At 36.8% G+C, this 22,290-nt stretch overlaps 2 protein-coding genes and 1 long non-coding RNA gene across 3 annotated transcripts in view; 2 read left to right on the top strand and 1 right to left on the bottom strand.

Moving 5' to 3' along the window:
* Atf3 (Activating transcription factor 3) overlaps window positions 1-2,661 on the bottom strand; it is a 42,209-nt gene extending 39,548 nt beyond the window's left edge. Inside the window, exon 1 of the mRNA XM_068284995.1 lies at window positions 1,785-2,661. The gene's annotated coding sequence lies outside the window, so the exon portion shown is untranslated. The remainder of the gene's footprint in view (window positions 1-1,784) is intronic.
* Window positions 2,662-3,216: 555 nt separating this feature from the next.
* Window positions 3,217-4,093, top strand: LOC137573148 (uncharacterized). The gene is made up of 2 exons (XR_011031832.1): window positions 3,217-3,357; window positions 3,961-4,093. It is a non-coding gene; the product is annotated as an uncharacterized lncRNA (long non-coding RNA).
* Window positions 4,094-20,888: 16,795 nt separating this feature from the next.
* Window positions 20,889-21,863, top strand: LOC137573354 (calcineurin B homologous protein 1). Its single transcript, XM_068285283.1, has one exon. It carries the CDS (start codon window positions 21,035-21,037, stop codon window positions 21,710-21,712), a length of 678 nt encoding a protein of 225 aa, XP_068141384.1. The 5' UTR covers window positions 20,889-21,034; the 3' UTR covers window positions 21,713-21,863.
* Window positions 21,864-22,290: the final 427 nt, after the last annotated feature.

Below are 22,290 nucleotides of genomic sequence, written 5' to 3'. Positions count from 1 at the left end.
GAAACTTAATATTAGAGAGTTTACTACGCCTATAAGCGGCTATGCCAAATTTGATCAAGATCAGGTGACTATATCATATAGCTCCCATAGGAACGATTGGTCGAAAACAGTGACTTTTGTAAATAACTTCGTTACTTTTAACGCGATTGCTTTTAAATTAAACATTTCTTAATTTAATATATATGTTAATGACTGTGCCGAATTTGATAAAGATCGGGTGACTATATCATATAGCTCCCATAGGAACGATCGGTGGAAAAAAGTGACTTTGATCAATATCTTCGTTATTTCCTATGATTGTAGGCCTTTCTTTCTCAAGCTTAAGCCTTTTTAGATAAAACGTTCTTCCACATTGATGGCTAATAGGTAAGGATAGAGTTACCAAAAAAGTTGCAAGGGTATACAAACTTTGACGCGGTCAAAGTTAGCACCGGCCCTCTGGTTTTTTCCTTAGTTTAGTTTATTTCATTTTTTTTTTTTTTTTTGCGCATAGCACACAAACCCAACACATTGTATAAATGTGTGTGTGTGTGTGTGTGTGTGTGTATACAACATTTGGCACCCCCCTTTTTCTGAGTTTTCAGTTTTCTGAGGGCGAATTTTCCATGAAGATTTTCCGCATTCATTCGCATAAATCTTTTTCATTTTGACTTGACATCGAAATGCGCAATGAGGTCCTGAAGGGATGAAATTAGAGACACTAAAATGATATGGAAACTAGATTCTTCTTCTTTCCCATTTGTATGTATGTGTATATGTATACATGTTTCAGTCAAGTTTATCAATAAAATCGAATTCGAAATGGTCTACACACACATAAATCTCTTGTGGGAAACAGCTGATAAAAGGAGCAGCAAAAAGAATGAGAGGAGCAGGGGCAAAGTGTTCAAAGAGTCGAAACACCTGTTAACCAGCGAATGAGCCTCGTCGACTGATGAGTTGGCAAGCATACCTCTCTCCCTCTCTCTCTCACACCCCGTGTGTGTGTGTGTGTGTGTGTTGGTGCCCTTAGCAATGGCACGAGCCCATTTTGGCACTCACAGACATTAGCCGCCCCAGTCGGTAATTGCCCCACAATGGGGCATATCAACAACATACATAGATATATCTCTCTATATGTACATATACATATATATGTATTTGTGTGTCTATTGGAAAATCGAAGACGAAATTCTTTTTTGGCATATGCCAAAAGAAATAAATGAATTTTCAAAAAGAAATTGAATGAGTGCACTCAGTTGGCAAATATTCGTGAAAAAAAAAGCATTAAAGATGAGAAATTTAATAAATCCAAATAAATAAATAGATTTTTTAAGGCCTTTGAATATATCTGGCTTATAGTTTGAGCTGTTCGGCTTATTCATAACGATGATAAACCGATTTGTTAATGGTAAGTTCTGGCAAAAGATTTCAATGAATTCCCTAAACCAATACAAATACAAGATTAGATATAATTTGAATGAATCGAGTGAATTGAATGAGTTAAATAAATGAATGAATTTATTAAACAAATGCAAAGACACTGAAGATAATGAATAGAATTCGTCTTCTGACTGTCGAATTGAAGGAAATAAACATTGATCTGCTCATTCAACTATGGACCTCATTTGAATGAATGGGGGCGAGAGGGGTTCCCCCAAAACACCTAACCGCAAATCTAAAGATATGATGAGAAAGTAAATAAGGGTGAGGGGGATGGGGGTTGGTGGGTGCGATAAACATTTTTAGCGGCAACATGTGAGCAAAGTCACGTAAGTATATTTATGTATATATATCTAGCTTACCTGTTCGATCCAAATCCAAAGTTCTCAGTTTAAGAACTTGCAAATGCAATGCAAAAACTCTCGAATGAATGGGAGTGAATGATTGTCTCTAGGCGCTACAGTGGAAGTTCGAGTGTATGGCCGTTTACCAACACTGACAATAACGAAACGAACATTAACAACAATGGACCTACTGCCACCTGTTCGAGAAGGTAGCTGTTGTTGTTGCTGTATATATCTTTTATGTAAATAGGGGAATCCCTAGGGACTCTCTCTCTCTCTCTTAGCACTTTGGTAACACTAAAGCGTAAAGCTCTGGTAAGGCATTTTTGTGATGTGTGGAATAGCACTTGATGGTTTTCAAAACACTTGAAAAAAAATATTATATATATGTTGTGTATGTGTGTGTGTGTGTGTATTGACAGATTGTATCTGTTCTTGATTTTTTTTATTTAATTTTTTGTTTGTTTATTTCTTTCTTTCTGGAAGCTGACGCCGGACACGCGACAATTTTGCGAGAAGATGGAAATCAAAACATAATACAAAGAAGATATTGGCGGGGGGGTAACGGGCAAATAGGGGAACGGGGCGGGGGGCGATGTTTAACACGTATGTTTTGTTTTGTTGTTGTTTTTCAATTTCTTGTATACTTTTTATTTCGGTCTACTGGATGTTTTTGTTGTTTTATTTTTCGGATTTTATTGTGTTTCTTCTATGCAGTGTTTTTTTTTTTTTTGTTTTTTGTTTTTTTCTTTTTTGAATAACAATTTTCTTCAGTTTCCGAGTTGCTCACGCGACGAAACCAACACGTTGAATAAAAGTTCGAGCGACGTTCAAATTCGCTTAAAGCCAATAAGAATAAGTCAGTCGGACGCCAGCTAGAGCAGCGACGCCGGCGTCGTTCTAATGCGAACGAGAACGGGCGAAATTGAAACAACCGCGAATACGAAACAAAAGGCGCGGCCCGGTCTTCGTGTTCGTCTCTCGTACCGACTGCCTGCCTAAGGCAGAGCCAGCAACCACCACACACTACCTACGAACTACTACAGGCAACGCAACGATATAGAACTATAAAATCTAATAAGAACATTGTCGGCTAACACAGTGTTCCTTTGGTTGCTTGACGGGGTGAGCGGGGTGGTGTGTGTTGGGGGTTGCGGTAATCGGGCAGACCGGACCGGATAGCGGGGGAACGGGGTGAGCAGAGAGCGTTCGTTGCGTTCAAGTCTAGTACACGCAAAGCACTAAAGAAACATTGGCAGTTGGGCAGTCTGACTGTCTGGTTGACTCGACGGGCTGACTGGCTGTCTGGCTGGCTGGTTAGCTGGCCTGAATTTGGTACGAAATGGAATTGGTACACACACGGCCAAACAAACAAACAAGCAAGCAAACGTCGCTCTCTCTCTCTCTCTCTCACTCTCTGTGTGTGCTACAAACATCAGGGGCGGCTCAAGAGGGTATTGATATGTTTAGCTCCCCAGTTGCTTAAGACTCTGGACAATAAACACACACACACAAACATACATACATAGGTCACATGGAATATGGGAATATGAAATGGCAAAAAGAAGATATCTAACAAATACGTTTTAATGTGAGTATACAAATACATACCAAAGTATTAATCTATGCATGTATGTGTGTGTGTGTGTGTGTGTGTAAATTTTCACATATTCGCCACCATAGCGCGACGAATTGAATTGTGGGGGTGGCTTAAAGGGGGTTCAATGGAACAAGCTGGCATTTCAACAATCAAATGTTTTCATAGTCCCCTCAACAGTAGAGACATTTATAGTTTACATATACATAGATACATTTCATGTACATACATAGATACTTTCATTATTGGAATACTTTTTGAAATCTTTAAGTTTAAATCCATTTAACAAAAATATATGTGGTTTTTGCTTAAGACACACAAAAAAGAAACAAATAGTTGAAACTCTTAAATTTTTTATTAAATAGTGGATTAAAAAAACACATGGAATACATGGAACAGATGTTAAACCATAAGAATCTTATATTTTCTTTTCATGTTTCTTCAAATGATTTACCCAATAGCCCCCTTTATGATTGTCCACCCCCCCAAAACACACGCACACATCCATAGATGTCAAAAGATTTGCTACTGTATATTGTATTTGTATCTTGTACTTTCCGAATGTTTCACATTTCATGCGGGAATCCAATGTTTCAGTTTTGCTTCAGGAACAATATGGCAAATGGAACCAATCGCTGCGGCTGCACACACGCATTTTAAATGCAGTCGACGTCGACGTTAGCCGATGTCGAGTGACCTTGAAATTTCTAATATATATATACAAATTGTATGTGTATTTTTTTTTACTGTTGCAGGGAGATATTGAAGGGGAGGTGTAAGTGTAAAAAAAGGTGTCATGTTGCAACAAATTGTTGCACAAATTCAGTAAATGATTTATGGAGAAATGCCGATAGATAGAGAGAGAGAGAGAGAGAGAGATAAGGTGAGAGCGCTACAAAGGAGAGAGATAAAAAAGAAACTTGTGATAAGCTCCAAAGAAAACACAGTTAATTATTGCATAAAGAAATAAAAATTCTCTCGGCTCAAGACTTTAAGATACCCTGTATATGTTTTCACATACATACACACACACACACACACACACGCATACATGGTAAAATCTAGATCAATAGAGACTTAAGCTAGCTTTATATCTTACAAATGCCAGGGTACTTGAATCACCGAGCAATACCAACGAAAAAATTTACCGTGCCATTGCCAATCGACTGATAAGAGCCACCGACAAAGCCAACAGCGGCGTTGGCGACAGAGTGTTATCAGTTCCCGAGGCAGACTCGGGGACGACGTGACAAAGCTCAAATGCAAGTCCAAAAATTATTTAAAAAAACGAAGAAGAAGAAGAAGCAGAAAAGTAATACATTTCTTCACACACACACACACACACACAACATAAAATAAAAGCCATAACCGGCAAACAAAAAGAAATAAAATAAAAACCGGCAACAAGCAAGGGAAAGAGCGAGAGAGAGAGAAAAAAACAATAACAAATGCTCGTGACTTTGCAAAGTGGTTAGACATGGCATGGGGGGAAGGGCATGGGGCACGGGGCATGGGGCATGTAGGTGTAGGCTGGCTGCTCTCAACCGGCTGTGTTTCGTTCCTCTCACATGCTCTGCCAATTTCAATTCCATTCCATTCCAAGCTCTTTTTAGACCAACAACAACATTTGTTTGTCCCACTCACGTTTCCACGCGACGAACGACAAAAAGCGAAAGCTCTCGTGCTTTCGGCTTTCGGGCACGTCGTTGTTTCTGTTTTTTTTTTCTCTTTTTGTTTTTGCATTCTATTTTTAGATGCTTCGCTCACATCATACAACTCGGTTATAGGCTAACGATCACCACATCTGCAATCTGATTGGCCAAAGAATTCCAATAGAACCCGAATCCGCACACACACACACACAGTCACATAGCGACAAGTATCCAATACAACCGACAAGCAACAACAACAACAATAACAGCAAAAACTATGTTCTATGTCGCTGGCGTTGCTGACTGCTTCTGGCTGCTGCTGCTGCTGCTGCTGGCTGTCCGGCTTCTAATGACAATTCTTTTTTATTTTTCTTTTTCTTTAAGGAATAAAATCAGCATTAAAAGTTATCCCAAAAATATATGAGAAAGAAGACAGAGCAATAACAAATATCGCCCGAACAATTCAAAGAGTCGACTTTAAGATACCCAGTGAAATCCGATTGGGGGCATAGATGTGAGTTTCTTATTTGAAACTTGCATTCAAAACGTTGCTTGATTCCGTTATGAGGCCTAGCGATGGCACAATTGAAAATCGATTATTTCATCGATCAAATGATTGTTTATATTACTTTTTAGCTTTATTTTAGCTATTGTTACTAAGGTCCTAAGTTTTAGTTTAAAACAATATATTCCAAGTCTTAGTTAGATATTTTTAAGCTTAATCTCTCAATATAAAAGATCTAAAAAGAGAGTGAGAGAGGGGCAAATAAACAAATAGACATTTCATTTTGCATACCCTTAGGCGTATTGAATATTCCCCAATATACCCACATACATATACAGGGTATTAAGTAAAGAAAAATGATTGTAAAGAAATTGTTCATCGCTTGGCTGCTTCTGCTGGGCGCCTGGTCGCAACTGTTTCGACGCTGTGGGAGAAGGCTCCCTTTTTTTTTTTTTTGGTTCGGTTCGGTTCGGTTCGGTTCACAGGTGGTCGGTATAAAGATACTCTGTATCCCGCACCCCGCACCTCACAGATGTCTGCCCTAATGTGTTATGTAAAGAAAAACATCGGCACTGACAGCAATGACTAAGATTTAGACACATCTAAATACAATACAATACAATACAGTACAAACGAAAGATGCGACTAGTTTAATATCTACTAAAAAAAAAAAAACGCATTTACATAAATTATATTTAACTAGTATTTATCGATTTACAGATAATTTGTAATACCTACTTACATAAATGTGGGCGTGTCTAACGATTTCTTGACATTTTTAAGCAATTTGTGGAACTCGTTTTACTGCAAAAAAACAATTTCCGCCAAAGTATTTGTTGACTAGATTTTGGCAAACGGGCTAATACAAATTTTATCTATTAATAATTACAAAATTTAAAGTATTTTCTTTATTTATTATTCCACTTGAGGTTTCTGCCAAATGTGCATATAAGATTTTAATGTTTTTTTCGGCTATTGTTTATTTCACTTATTAACCGAAACTAATATACCTCATTTGGAAGTATAAGTGTTTTATTTTTGTATGGCAATTGCCTTTGCACATTTCGCATTATATGCAAAAAAAAAAAAAAAAAAAGCTAAGAATAAATTTTGAATTCGTAATGGCCAAAGAAAGGGCGACTTGTTAATGCCCTAACAATAAGAGGAGGAGATAAAGTATACAATCCTTCGATCAATCTCAAGCAAAAGGCACATCGTTAGATTACCGAAAGGGTATTTAAAGTTTGGCTAAAACTTTTGTCGATTGCCTTTCGATGCACACAATTTGCGTCCCATCAATCCCACCCCCTTTCCCCTCCCCACGCCTAACAACAAACCCATCGACATGATGCCACTAAATAGGCGACTATAATTTTTTAATAGCTTTTGTTTGTTACTCATTTATATAGAGTATATATACATATAGTAGATAGGATCGATCTCTCTCTCCCTGTCTCTCTCTCTCTCTATCTCCGCCTGATTCGGTTTGTCGGCCTCTCAAGTGCCGTAAACTGTCAGCCAAATGGCCATATGACTTTGTGGTAATAATTAGTTACAAATTTGAAATGGCAAATAGAAATATGCGAAAATTTGCATATTTTTAGTTCAGAAGAGTCACAACAATTTTTGCATATTCATTATTAATCAATGCGATCGTTGATGAGTGCACCGATGAGTTGTTCCAAGAGATAGTTAAACGATGGGACATAAAGCTATATACATACATATATAGCTCTATTCGTTTGATCTATTCGTTTAGAACACGTTGCACGTTGCGTTATGTAAACGTATTCAGTTAACGGAAATGCCACAAAACACTGGCAACAAAAATAACAATTTTTATGACGATTCAAGTACTTTTGAAGAGAAATTAAATACGTTTTAACGATCTACTAACTAACTGTGGAACATAAAAACAAAAAAACATACATAGATATCTGTACTTAATTAAGTTGTGACGAAGATTTCAATACCCTTTTGCCCTCTAGTAGAAGATTCACTAGTTTAATCCAAAGACAAGCGAAATAAATAAAGAAATGATTCAAAAAATCGAATATTTCGATGTGAATTAATCGTTCCCGTGCAAGATAAATAGCCATATAGTTTTTCGTCTCTTAGCTCTGATTTCATGAACATAGATGGAACTAGAGCTATAAAATGGGGGAAAATTTGCCCCTTAAAGTATGCAATGTGCAATATGATATTCATTGTTTTCAACAAATTTGTTTGCCTTGCATTTAAAAAAGACTCTATTAACAATGTTTGCTTGGAAGATTGTTATTTATCCACAGTACATTCCAAAAGTTCTTTCCTGCATACTTTAAGGGGCAAATATCCCCCATTTTACAGTACCAGATCCGCCTGTACTCGTGTCTAATGTAACGTAAAAATTTGTAAATCTTAGCCCGAAAAGCAAGTCAGTCTTAATCCAATTGGAATTGTTAACTTCAAGCTGCAGAAATGGCTTAGCTATATACTTAAAATGGTATGGAATTGAAGATATTCAAAGATCAAAACCAAACGCGATAACATAGTCAGCCTGATAAAGATATATACAGATATGAAGCCAGATCCATAGTTGAACCAAAAAAAGTTTTGAATACATCAAATGTTACTGCTATAGATCAGTTAGATGTATTTCCTATATACACACATATTGAGGAATTTTGTTTCTTAAAACCTATCGATCAATTTGCCTCCATGTCGAATGTTGACTCTTTATCATCATTTCATGTAAGTGTCAATGCCAAACGAGCCCAACCCAAAACCATTTCAAGTAAACTTAACTCAACTTCGTCCCAGCCAAATGTAGCCACACACGATGTAGAGATTACGCATACGCCGCGTGGACAGCCATTGGATGCTGTTGTTGAAATTTTCATATGACAGATCACCTAAGCTTTGATTGTTGATTGTTATTGTCATTATTTGTTGGTCAGCTACTTTGTTGTTAACAGACACAATCAAAAAAAAAAAAAAAAAAAAAAAAAACACACACACAAACAACGTGAAAAAAGACTCAGACTACCGAATTTTCGAGTCGCTTTTAAGCTTGTTTTTCCGGAAGAAAAAAAACACGACTCAAACACTAGATTAACACATCGAAATCAAAGTCGAGAGTTTTGTATTAGATTCATAGGGTTAAATGACACAGTCGATGGCCAACTTGTCTTAAAGCAGAGGTTATTGATTAAGACCACAACGAAACCCATGGACAAGACGAGATGGGCATAAATCAACAGGTTAAGCTGTCGGCAAACAATTCGTATAGATTTTTTTTTTTATAATATACAATATGTAAATTTTCCTTAAGGTGTCGAACGGAATTGCTGCGAGGCGACACCAACATGGCGAGAACAAGAGAGAGATAGATAGAGAGAGGGGGCGGGCGTTTGAATATCCATGAATATCTGAAATATTTCCTTGCCACTTTGTGGCACTTTGTCTATGGCTGGCTTACATATTTCTGTTTTTGTTTTTTTGTTGGTTTTTATGGCTCCAAAGCCATAAAATATAAAAAAAGACTAAAAGTCTAAGGGTTTGCCGTGGTCTTACAATGTATGGTAAGAACAACTTTCCCGTTTCTATGAATGCATAGAGAAGTGATTGGAGAGGGGAAGATATTGCAATTTCCACTCAGTTCATACAAAATTTCATTAGAAATACTTCTGATGACTCTCTTGATGACTAAAAGCTTGGAATTTTGCTCTTTGTTGTCATATCATCAAATCAATTCGCAGAACAAAAAAAACCAAGTCATTATCTTATTGTTAGTTACAGTCACTATACATACCTACTTATATATATTTCCGTTTCCCTATGATCGAAATTGAGAATTGTTTAAGAAAGGGAAAAGTTATTATCAACTATTGACTCGAAAACTTCTTGATTTTAGGATTGCCAACTGAAAATTTTCTATTTTCTTCACTTGATTTTGTTTGTTGGAATAAAAATCCATTAAATAATGAAAAAAATCATTTCTAAAATTGTTTAATCTGTTTTAATTTTCTGTAAGTGTTGTAAACCTGAAATATTTGTGCAACTCGACAATCCTAAAAGCTGATAGAGTGGGCAAAATAAAAAGAGTTTCAAACTAAAAATGAAAGTGAGGATCAAAAGTTTGAAAATTATTCAAAATGGATCAAATGTAGGCTCTGAAAGTTGAAAGTTGAGTTCTGTATGGAACTATTCTGAAACTATATATACATACATCTATAATCTATATAGACATATTCAGCAATTGTCGCACAGTGGAATAAAATGAAAGGTCATTCTGATTATATTGAGAACAAACACAAACTTTCCCATGATCATAAATTTTGTTATATTATCACCATAATAATTAACGAATCTGAAGTTAATTCACTTGATTAGTCTAGATCAATGACTAAGCCTCTAGTTGGAGACAGCAAAGTCTTGAAAATATCTTTAGCTACATACATACAAACGTATATATGCAGGATCAATCAGTTAGCATTGAAGTGTACCTAAATATATATATACTTCTAGTAAGTATACCAATCAATTTAGAGATCAATTTCCCTTATCACCACTTGAACACTTTAGAATGGTCAGTCAAAGTGATTTTTGTTGTTGTTTCTAGAGTCAAACTTGTTGGTTTTGTTGTTGTTGTTGTTGTGGTTGTCGACAGTAAAAGAAATATCGTTAAGCACACATTCCGCAATCCATTCATAAACCACGACGCCTCGATGGCGTATCGCAGAAAGCGGCTCTAGTTGTTTTTTACTTCTATGTAGACATATACATATATATATTTTTTATTGTATGATTACGCGGAATTTCCTTGAAATTTAGACCTAAACTGCAACTACCAACAGTAACAACAACAACAACAAGTCAAATATTATTGTCTGTGGGCAGCAGCAACAGCAACAGCCAGCGGCACGCAACATTTCCGGCCCTTTCCATGCCCCACGGAAACTGGTACTCGGTTAGTTTTTCATGGGAAAATGTCGAGCTGTGTTGGGTGATGGATCAATAACGGGACAACCAAGGGCGCAAGTCAGCTTTGTCAGCCAGTCCGACAGTCAGTCAGCCAGTCAGTCGCCTTTTGTGGAAACTTCAATTACAATTCAAGCCACAGGAAAGGCCAGCAACCAACAATTGGCGGTGCTTAAAACTGCAACTGGTGACCCCTTTTGGTGGGTCACAATTCAGGGAGACAAGGCAGAGATTAGAAAGACCAGACCTTACCACTTTGGTTTATTCATCGAAATTAAATTCATTGCCATGATCAGTTTTCTTAATGAATTAGTAATCCTTTTTACAATGTTATCCTTGCAGAGTTTGTTTTCTTTATTTTGCTATGGACTCTAAGTTTCTAAAGTATTGCTAGAAAAATGAAGCTCTATTTAGGCCCTTTTCATTGGAAATTGGCCAAAAAAGCAAGAAAATCCATTTGACTGCCATAAGTGTGAGAGAGATAGCCAGCTAGCTTGTTTAACTACTCTTTTATAAGGAGTAGAAGAGGAAGACAGAGTGAGAGAGAGAGAGAGATAGCTGATTGATTGGCTCTGCAAGTGTATATAAAATTCGTTATAAACGATGTGAAATTTTTGGTTTTTTAAGAAAATTGCGAGTCCAGAAAGAAAATTTGGACTGTGAGCCCTAGGGATCCTAAGGTTATATTGATTGGATCTATTAGAGAGACTTGGCCTCATTCCACCTCTCATACACTCTCTCGCTCTCGCTCTCTCTCTTTCAATTTCTTTCTCTCATTCTCTCTCACTTTTAATCCTAAAAGTCACGCAACATGAAAAACTTTCTTTCACAATTTTTACGATACGAAATTACGATTGTATAATAAAGCGGCACAGTTGTCCCCCTGCCCCCCCGCCCCGCCCATCACACACTCTCTGTCGCTGTTCCACACAGGACCACAAAAACTCACCCCCCTCTCTCTCTCTCTCTTGAAGTGGGCCGCCATTTTGTGTGCAGACTAACGGCGCCAGTTTTATGTACTCAAAAAGGAACACGCGCTCCTTCTGCCGAGGACTTTGGGACTAGACTGTACGGATGTGGATGTGAATGTAGATGTGGATGGCTAAAGCAGTCGGACTAGGACATAAACTCATTTATTGTGGAGGCGAATGTTGGTTATTGTCGTTGTTGTTGGGACGGTTGGACGCCAGTTGGGCGTGCTTTGCGCAATTAATTCAAACACCACTCGAAGGACATGGGAGGACATACAGGAGGACACATTTTCACATTTTTACCCTTACCTTCCCTGCCTCGCCCTACCGTCTACAAGCATTCACTTTGTTGATTCGCCCTGCCATCCTGCCTATTGAAAAGGTGTTGAGCCATTTCCAAAAGGGCGTCCTACACACTCATACATATGTATGTATGTATTTGTATACATGTATGTGATTTTGGCACAAAAATCTACCCAAAATGTGTGACTGTGTCTCGCTAATGGCGTCAATGAATGACAGCAAAACGGGAAACGAAGACGAAGACGACCTCGCTTGGTTAGTTGGTTGGCTGGTTGATGGAGACGACAATGTGGTAGCTCTCACTGATAAGACCGTTTCCCCGATTTTTGGGGTTAAGGTTTGGGGGTCATTATAGCCATAGATTAGGAGAAATTCTTTACTGGATGCGCGCCCCTGTAAGCAAGAATGAATCATTATCATACTAAATCCGCCCCTGTAAGCAACCAATTAAAATGAATCATATCCTCCTTAACCTATAAGTGAACTTGGAAAACAAACAACAAATTTAAATGAATATTTATTTTTCGTTTTTGAATTCGACTCTATATATGTACATCAAATGTATGTATAGGATCGAGTCTCTGTATGCTCGGCTTATCAGTTGTTGAACAGATGACTAACAATAAGTAAGTGCCACACAAATGTCATTAATTCATTTTAGTTGTGAGTATACACACACACACACACCAACACACACACATATATATATATTCTATATTATAAATAGAATCATGTGTATACACATCTTGTATTTGAACTAGCCGATGTATGTAGTCGCAATAGACAAAAGTGTGACCTGCTATTGAATTGAATGGGCGAGTCTTGTCTCTATCTGAAGTGGGCCAGAGAGACAGATCCATGCCAGATAACAACAGATTCCAGATGCCAGGAATGCATCCCCCTCGTGACCCATTCATTGTAAGTGAGATAAGATAACTTTTGTATCGAATCCACCTGCATCAATATAAGTGTGATAAGGCACGTTTCTGGGATGCTTTTGCCTAATCAAATCCACTTGGCCAATATCTGTGTCTGCGTGTCTTTCTTTAACATTTACATACAAACACATATGTAATATTCAATATTTACTACATTCATTACATTTTGAAATGTTTGAAGTAGTTTTGAAAGATTTTGAAATTTTCTATCTCTTTGGTCTTCTTCTTGAGCATTGAGAATGGTTTTTAAACTCACTTTCATCAATATACGATTCTCCTTTTTATCTCTCTTCTATTAAACAAATGCATTTTCGAACATATGTACATATATATTCCTGATCAGCACGACGTGACGAGTTCAAATAGTCTTTCCGTCCGTCCGCAAACTCCTTCTAGACACTTAAGGCTAAAGGATTGAGATTTTGCATGTTGACTGCACAGTTTCTATATATATTCACGGATTCAACCGGATCGTATCACTATATCATACAAACTCAGTAACTGTTGTTGTTATTGTCGTGAAATTTAACATTGAACTACAAACGACTGTGCCAAGATCGGGTGACTATATTCCATAGGATCAATCGATGCTAAGCAGTGACTTTTGTCAATAACTTTGTCGTTCTTTCAAATACATTAGACTTTCTAGAGTTTTGACGGCTAATGGGTAAGCAAAGAGTAACAAAAAGGAAAGGGTATACAAACTTTGAGGCGGTCGAAGTTAACCCCCGCCCTCAGTTTCAGAATAGTTCAAAGTATTAAATATAATTTGTAGTATTGAGGATTAGACCAGACTAGCTTACCCAGGACACTTTTCCGGCTCCCTACCTTAGAAGGCCGTTTGAGATAGCATTGCAAGGGATACTATACCGAAAAAGGGATACCAACTGGGCGTAGGGACGAAGAGAGATTATGTACTCTTAACGTTTGACTTCCTGTGGACTTTTTCACAAATCTTAAAGGACTTAAGCTCAACATTAATTGAAGAATCCTTGTCAGTCATAAGATAGCAGGTGGATAATCGAAGGGAAAACCTGTCCCAAAACTTGACTGATTCAAAATCCGTTGCCATTCACAACTTTAGGCCCCTCCCCTCTTAGTTGTTGCCCCCCCCTGTTCCAGTAGCTGGCCGTGTAATCAGTTGTAAATCGTGTCGATTGGCCAACTTGACAGTGAAATCATTGAGTCTAAAATAGCATTTCTTACTTAATTTCAATTCAATAAATTCAAATATGACAATCTGGCTAGCCCCCTTCAACTATTGCTAATAAATTATTGTTTAGAGATAAAAAACAATAGAAAACGAAACAAAAAAAGCAAAAACACTAATAGCAACAAGCGATTCAAAGCGATTCGATTCGATTTGATTTGATTCGAGTTGTAATTGCTAATTATAAAGGGGCTGCCTCATAGAATATATATTGTCGCAAGGGGATTGGCTAGTCTCGTCTTTTGGGTTGACTTATCGCAAGCCAATGGCACAAAAGCTCTCCAACTATACCCTATACATTCATATATATGTATATATGCTGATATTTATACAGGGCTTAATGACACTTTTTCGATTAGATTGTTGAGTATTAAATCATGCAATCAATATAGAATGGGCAAAAAAAACTAGAAGGGTTCAATAGTCGACTCAAAATTTATGGAATTCTTTGTCATAGCCATAGAAGATTTCTCTATTTTTATGATCTGGATGATGGAATTGAGTTTATCTATCTTAGTCTGATGAAATTTGGTCCTTTGGTGTCGAGCATCAGCTTTAATAGATTCATATGGATTCAAGAAGAACTTATTTGATATATCCATAAAGATTGATAAAGATTGTAGGAATATGTTGACCAATTCTGCAAATGACTATATCATATATCTAAAGTGGCACAATAACTTTAATTGGATGAAGTGGGCGAGAGACCAGGATTAGATCAGGCAATAATCAATCTCAAAATTGACGTATTTCAGTTTGGACAAACAAAGTGAATATGAATGGCAAGAACACAATGAATTGAATGTATATGAATTGAAGGAGGATCAAGCAAAGGATCAATTGATAGCTCCTTCTCAAACTCCTTTGAATTCAGAAGTTAAAACTCATCTTAAGCGATGGATTCTCATATTGATTGGAACAAGTTCTTAATTCTTATTTGTTCTACTTATAAAAGTGAGTGTATAGAAAAGTCGATTCAAATTCTTTTTGGACACTCTCTAAGTTGTGTTTTCTTTTTTTTTTGGTTGTGGTTTTTTGTTTTAATTTAAGCTGCTTATTGTCTTTGGCCATGTTCCACGTTGTTTGCCATGATGATGATGATGATGATGATGATGTGCACATAGAAAATTGCTGAAAACATTATGAATTTATATGCAAATTGAATCTATACGAAAACAAATATATATATATATATATATATATATATCTACCTAATCCTACAGTTTTTGTTGTTTTTTTTATATTTCTTGTTGCTGTGATTAAACCGTTTTGCTTTTTTCATTAACACCAATCACGCCCCCCTGCCGAGGAGTTTGTCAACGAAATAAGCCAAAGCGACTTGGCCAAAATAAATGAACACACACACACACACACACACACACTAAAATCATTTGAGAAAACAGCCAACTCAAACTGTTGGCAGCTCTGCTTTTGATTAAGCTCATTTGCATTTGAATGGGCAAATGACAACCCCTCCTCCGCCACCTTCTGCTCATCCTCTGATCCATCTATCCCCCCACACCTTTAGGCCATGCATTCAGTTAACCAACCATTCCATCTCACCTCTCCCCATAGTCAACTGTTTGGTTTTAAGTTACTCCACTGGCAGCAGCAGCAGGGTGAGAGCTGAGGGAGGTGGCAAAGTTGGCTTTGAATTTTTAATAAGCCAAGTTATTTAGGCATGAGTCAACCATTGCCCGTTGTCTAGATATTGTACAATATATATACATATATATATATATTGGTATATTTGTAATATCTGTATATATCATCATGATGATGATGATGATAGTCAATCGGGCTAGTTGGGCAAATATTTATAGAAGCCATCGATCGCGCATTGAAGGTGTAAAAACACTGAGAGAAAACAAGTGTTAGTATATCTTCCCTTTGGGGCTTCTTCTCCCAACCTCACCAACTTTGAATTCAACTAGAATCTATTTTTATTTTTGATGTGCTTATTGTTTTTGTTTTTTGTATATTTGGGCACTTGTTTGATCTGTCATTTAGCATGTTGATAGCTTGTTTTCCATATATCCCTTTCTCTCTCTCTCTCTGCCTTTTGACCGTCCCTTTTTCCACATAGTCAACACTATTTTTAGGCTGGCCGACTGACTGGCTGGCCGGTTGGCCGATTGGCTAGCCACTCTGTCTGTCTGGTCAGTCAACATACATACATAAATGTAAATAACGAAATCAATGTCTAATTAACATCTACTTAAATGGGGGTTTTCCTACCTCAAGCAAAAGGAAATGTCTATGGAAAGCATTGAAGAGCCTCAGGATCAGGCAGTCGTCTTAATTTCTGAAATTCTTTTTATATGCAATGATTAATAATTGAAATTGAGAAATTAATTTACCCAAATGTACACGGGTCGTATACGTAATATTGTTAAATGCTATTGGCGGCTCACGGTTTCACTTATTTATGGCTTATTTAGTTTGTTTGCTTAATGCTTAATTATATTAAATGTGGCCACTAGGTGGCGCTAATGTTAAAATTTGTTTTTTTTTTGCCTTTTCGTTTCGTCTTTTGAAATTGAAACTTGATTTTTCTTCAATTACCTTTCAAAGGGTATTGACAATTCGTTTTTCATGTTATTCGTTTCTTCTTCTTCTTCAACTTATTCATTTACTCGTTGTCTGTCTGGTTTTTTTTTTTTTTTTTTTTTTTTTTTGGCACATTTTTTTTGTCCGGCTCCAGCGAGTCGCGAGTCGCGCATTGTGTACGAATTAGTCAGGAAATTAATTAATCAAAACTATTGCAACAACAACAACAACAACAACAACAAGAACAACAATAGAACAAACAAAACCAAATACAACAACAACAACAAGAACAACAAAATGAAAATAAGTAACAACTTTTTGCTCTACAATTTGTTGCCTGTCATTTGATATTTTACCTCCCAGAGACTCCGCCTCTATTTTTGTAGTTGTTTTATTTTTTTTGTTTTATTATTATTATTTGGTTTAATTTTGTGTTTGTTTGTTGCTTCTTTGCCTACTCCCTTTTTTGTTTTATTGTTTAATTGTGGAGTGGAGAATATACATATAGTCAGTCCGTCCCCAAGTCTGTTATAGTCGGTCGATTATTATATCTCTCTCTCCCCCCCACCCCTGTGGCGCCTCATGGATAAAAAAGTCACGCCAAAACAACCTTGAGAAGTGCTTAAAATGTTTCGGTTATTTTTTGTTGTTGTTAATAATACGGAACAGATACACAGAGATTGGAGAGAGAGAGTGAGAGAGACAGAGAGAGACAGAGAGAGAGAGAGAGATATATCTAACGACAACTTTTATTGCGTTTTACAATTAACAAACAACAAAATGTTTCTCAAAATGACTGGAGAACAACTTAAGAGTCTCCGATTAACACATTCCCGGCCATGATTCCTTTTAGCCAAATTTCATACTTATATAAGACATTTTAGATACCCTGTAAACGATGGTGAAGAAAAGAATGTCCAAACGAGGAAAGGATGACAAATCGTTTGAAATCCTTTCTTCAGAGTGACTGACATAGTCAATGCCATGGACCACGCCCTTTCACACAATTGTTCATTTCATTTTTCAATACTGAAAGGACTAAAAAATGGCAAACTTAACTTAATTTCAGGAAACGGAATCAGGGATAAGAATCTGAAATGATTTCCATATAAAAAGGACGACATTTTGTCGTTGAAGCTTCATGAATGACTGACAGCTGTCGCATATGGACCATATGGAGGATGATTATGAAGGATAATTGAGCCCATTTAAATGCATTAAAATAAAAGTTCCATTGCCACCGATTGCACTCATCTGCATATGAATGGATGTATGTGTGTGTGTGTGTGGCATGAGTGTGTGGCATGCAGCAAACAAAGCTCTTTAACTCGTCAGTCACCCAGTGGAATGATTAATGCAAAAAAAAAAAAAAACTGGCCAGCAACTTTTACTATGATGAGAGAACGGATGTGCGGCGGAGAGGGGAAGGAAAATGAAATGCAATTTCTTTAACGCCAAAAAAAATACAAATGTACTTACATACATACATACATACATATGTATGTACATATACATATGTATGTGAGATATACTTCTCTTGTTGTTTGGCCAATTTATCGTTGCATTTGCCAACTGGTCCACAAGATGTTTGCCTTTGATCTTGACGCGTTTTTGACACTTTGCTGACTCTGTCTATCTCTCCCTCCCTCTCTCCCTCCCTCTCTCTCTCTCTCTCTCTCTCTCTCTCTCTCTGTATTGCCTCTTACGCTTTTCCCTTGTTACCTCTCACTTTCTTTCAAATTTTTGGGGGATTTTCTGTGTGTTGACCAAGTGTGCGGCATGTGCCGTTTATTTTTCATCTTTTCAGTTTCTCAATTTTTTTTTTTTGGTTGTTTTTCTTTTTGTATTCTGTAGATATTCAGCTTTTCTTTTCTTTCATTTTGGCGTTGTGTATTACTCAGCCAAAACCAATTCAGCCATACGCCATTGCAAGTGGAAATTTGGCGAATGTCTTTCGTGGTTTGGTTATAAATTTTCTTTTTTTTTTTCGCCTTTTGCTTTTTGCCTCTTGATATTTTTAGTCGAAAACTTATCGCGCGATTCTATGTACTATATAGAAATATATATGTATATGTATGTATGTATAAATATGTGAACATATGTTTTCTGATCTATGCCTTAACCACAATGCAGTGGAGACACGCAAAAAGGATTCATTTGTTTGCAGAAATATCGATTCAGTTTAGTTTGTTGATTTTCCGAAATTGGAATTAGCTATTCGAAACTGTTTAGACTTAAAGAAGAGGTGTGTGCTCTGCTCCTTTTAAGCAATGACTATCTTAATATTAAGTACATATAACTTGTGTTCTTTTGATCCTAACTTTATGAAATTTGGTAATATGATGTTTTAGATTAAAAACTATCTCAGTACTTAATTTAATAAAGATTTTCAACTATTTTATCAATATTTTGTATAATATGTTTCTTCGATTTCAACAATTTTGTTTTGTTTATCTCTTACTCTAGTGAGTTTTTAAGCAATTGTCAAAGTTTTAGTCGATATTAACATAAAATTCATAAGAAATAGTCCTTTTAGGCAGAAGATCAAGAAAGTTTTATTCAAAATTGAGATCACAAAGTTCCCATTTGAGGCGAGATATGAGAAGACACTTAAAGGAAGCTTGCCATTGATTGATCTAGGAGTCAAAGAGTTAGATCAATCAGTTGATCCATTTTATTTTCAATAGTTAAAACAAATAAATCAAAATGAATTGTAATAATTGTAGTTGCATTATTTATGCAGATTGTTTTGTTAATTTGATTTCACCTTGTCCCCGTCGCCGTGCCCGTCCCCGTGCTGGTTCCAATGGATGTTCCATCCATTCAACCATTCTGTTGGCAACCTTGCAAATGGACACTCAATCCACACACAGCTAAAGCAGTGAGAGCAGGCCAATTAATGACAAAGCTGGCAGCTGGCCAAAGACCCACGCACTATTTTATTTGGAATCAGAGGCGAGGCGCACGCACCAAAACATTTGACGGTGGCGTCTCGGTTAGTGGGACGCCTACGACGACGAGGAGGAGTGGAGGGCGAGGAGAGGCGAGGTGAATGAGATGTGAGCTGGTTGAGGGCAAGTGGCAAGTGGAAGCAGATGGAGGGGGCGGTAATTCAGTACGTCAGCAGACCTGGCACGGAAGTCTTTCACATCCCTTTTCGTGGTAGTTAGTTGGCTGTGTTGAGGCAGGTGGATGGATGCGGGCGGGGAAATGACGGGAATCTTAGACCTTGACAGCCCGCCACAATTTGATTTATAAGCCATTTTGCAAAAAGTCAACAAATGAGAATGACATCGAACAAAAACAACAATGAAAACGAAATGAAGAAAAATAAGGCAAAAAATAAAAATGCTTTGCCACCCACCACCGACCGCCCCTTGGCCACTCCACCAACAACACATAAAATTTTCTTAGACTATTTCAAGGTTAATACAAAAATAGAAAGAAACAATAAAAAATATGACAAGTTTAGTACCAAATTAAATCAACTAAATCAATTTTGCTTGCAAAATGCAAACAAACAAACCAAAAAAAAGTTTTAAACTTACAAATATTAATTGTAGATTGTTGCCTTAAATATCTTAGACCACTGTTGCTGGGTATATGTATGTATATTCCCATGACTCCATGGCCGACTTCGGTTAATCATAAGAATATTGAGATGAGTTGGCAAAGATGAAGATGGTTCCAAGATAAAACTTCTTGTGTTTTTAAACATATATTCTTTTAAGTTGCGAATTCCAGAGTTGATATTGTAGACAGCACATAAGAGGATCTAAGTGGGGGGACATTTGCCCCTTAAGGTATGCAATAAGCAGAACAGGAATGCGTCTTTTGAGGCATTCAAATGTAATGTGGAATGTACTGTGCGTAAATAACAATTTTAGAAGTAAACATTGTTGATAGAGTCTGTTTAAAATTGCAAGGCATACGAAAAGTTAGAAATATGTTTGAAAACAATGAATATCATGTTGTATATTGCATACTTTAAGGGGCAAACTTCAGTAATTTTACAGCACTAGATCCGCCTATAAGAAGCATTAGTGACTTCATCTCTTTACACTTATGCTTAATTAGGTTTCATATTTTTAATGACCATGCAAAGATTGTCACTCATTTTTGTCAAACATCTAAGTTTTTTTTGTTAAAATTACTTAAAAATCTGTAGTTTTTTCTAGAGATTTAAATTGTAAAAAATATTAAACAAACGTTTTGAATCGAGTTAAACTTAAAATTAAATGCAAAGTTAAGATTGCAAAGCGCGTTTAACAGCATCCGCAGCAGCCTAAAAGTATGCTGCCTTTCTTTTTGTTTTATTTCTTAGACAGCTTGCAAAGTGGTTGTGAACTTGGCTAAATTTTTTTAAATGCTTAGTAGACATTTCTTTTTCTTCTCATTCTTTTGTTATTTTAAGTTTGCTTTGAATTTATTGTTAATACTTTCATTCGTAGACTAACAGACACTAGACATTAAGTATTGATAATATTTGGAAAGAGTCATATACTTTTAAAATTTTTTATTTTCTATCCCAAATAGACATTATAGTGTTAAAGCGAAGGACCAAGAAGAGAACTTTCATAATGGGCATTAGAGCCAGCCGTCAACTGAATCCCGACCAATTGGCCGCATATCAACATCAGTATAATCTATCCAGTGAACAGATATATCAATTATATAATCGCTTTCGCTCCCTGGATCGCTATGAGAGAGGATATCTGACGCCGACCGATCTATTGCGTATACCCCAATTGATTCAGAACCCGTTGCATCGTCAAATAGTTGACGGCTTCTTTCCGACACGTAATTCCAGTGAGCGTATGGACTTTGGCCAATTTTTGGGAATCTGTTCCACATTCCTAGTCTCGGGCAATGGCCACATCAATGTCCACCGTACTGTCGATAGGGCTAAGAAGTTGCGCCTCCTCTCGCAAATGTTCGATACCCGTTGCGGCGGCGATTGTATCTTACGTTCCGATTTCCGTGAAGCAATGCGTTCGTTTCTCCTTAGTCACCTTCCCAATGAGAAGAAACACTTTCCCGAAATGGAGGCAGAATTGGATCTATTGGAGGATCAGGCATTCGGTATGGGCGACGAACAAATTATTTCCTATAAACAATTCGAACGGAATCTAAATACAGCCGATGTGGCTACAAGGCTATCGATTTGCAAGTGGCTCCACAAGGAGGGCAAAGGTCATGCCGGTCAACCGTATCAAGCCGATCAGGCCAATCAAAACCGGAGGAGTGGCCAGAATTGATATTCCTCAAGATGTTTATTCAGTTTCTATATCTCGTTTCTATATGTTATTTGTAATTCTAATATGTATGCTAATGCTAATTTGAATGCAAATTTTTGTGTGAATTTATGTCAGCAGCTACAAATATATATCATCATTATCAAGTTAAAAAGGAATCAAAAATCTATATATGTATATGGTATGATCTTGAGCCCTAAATGCTTCGGACCCCGCGAATTGAGGAGATTCGCCCGAAAAATCCATAACTTGGCGAATCTGTGACGAAATTTTAACCGATATTCGAAGGTGATATCTTAATTCGGTTAATCGATTAGAAATTGCCAAAATAACAGTCTAGGGTATATAGGTAGAATCGCCATTCGCAAAAACCCTTAATCTAATTCTCAAAATGTATACATCAGTTTCCTTTTTAGAAAGTAATCTTTAAATTAAAACTTCAACAACTAAAATGATTATTTCGTCAAAATCTAATCCTAAATCTTTGGACTGATAAGCTGAAAGCTGTGATTTACGTCTACATCTACAAACAAGAAACAAAAAACTTGTTTAAAACAGATTTAGCCAAAAAGGCGACAGAA

Source organism: Drosophila tropicalis, unplaced genomic scaffold (assembly GCF_018151085.1).
Source record: "Drosophila tropicalis isolate 14030-0801.00 unplaced genomic scaffold, ASM1815108v1 contig_4, whole genome shotgun sequence".
NCBI lineage: Eukaryota > Metazoa > Arthropoda > Insecta > Diptera > Drosophilidae > Drosophila > Drosophila tropicalis.
The sequence above is the reverse complement of the archived record's forward strand: the minus strand, read 5'-3'. Positions and strand labels throughout refer to the sequence as shown.

What these genes read in the sequence shown, in the direction of transcription:
- LOC137573354 (XM_068285283.1), top strand. Translation starts at nt 21,035, where the DNA reads ATGGGCATTAGAGCCAGCCGTCAACTGAATCCCGACCAATTGGCCGCA.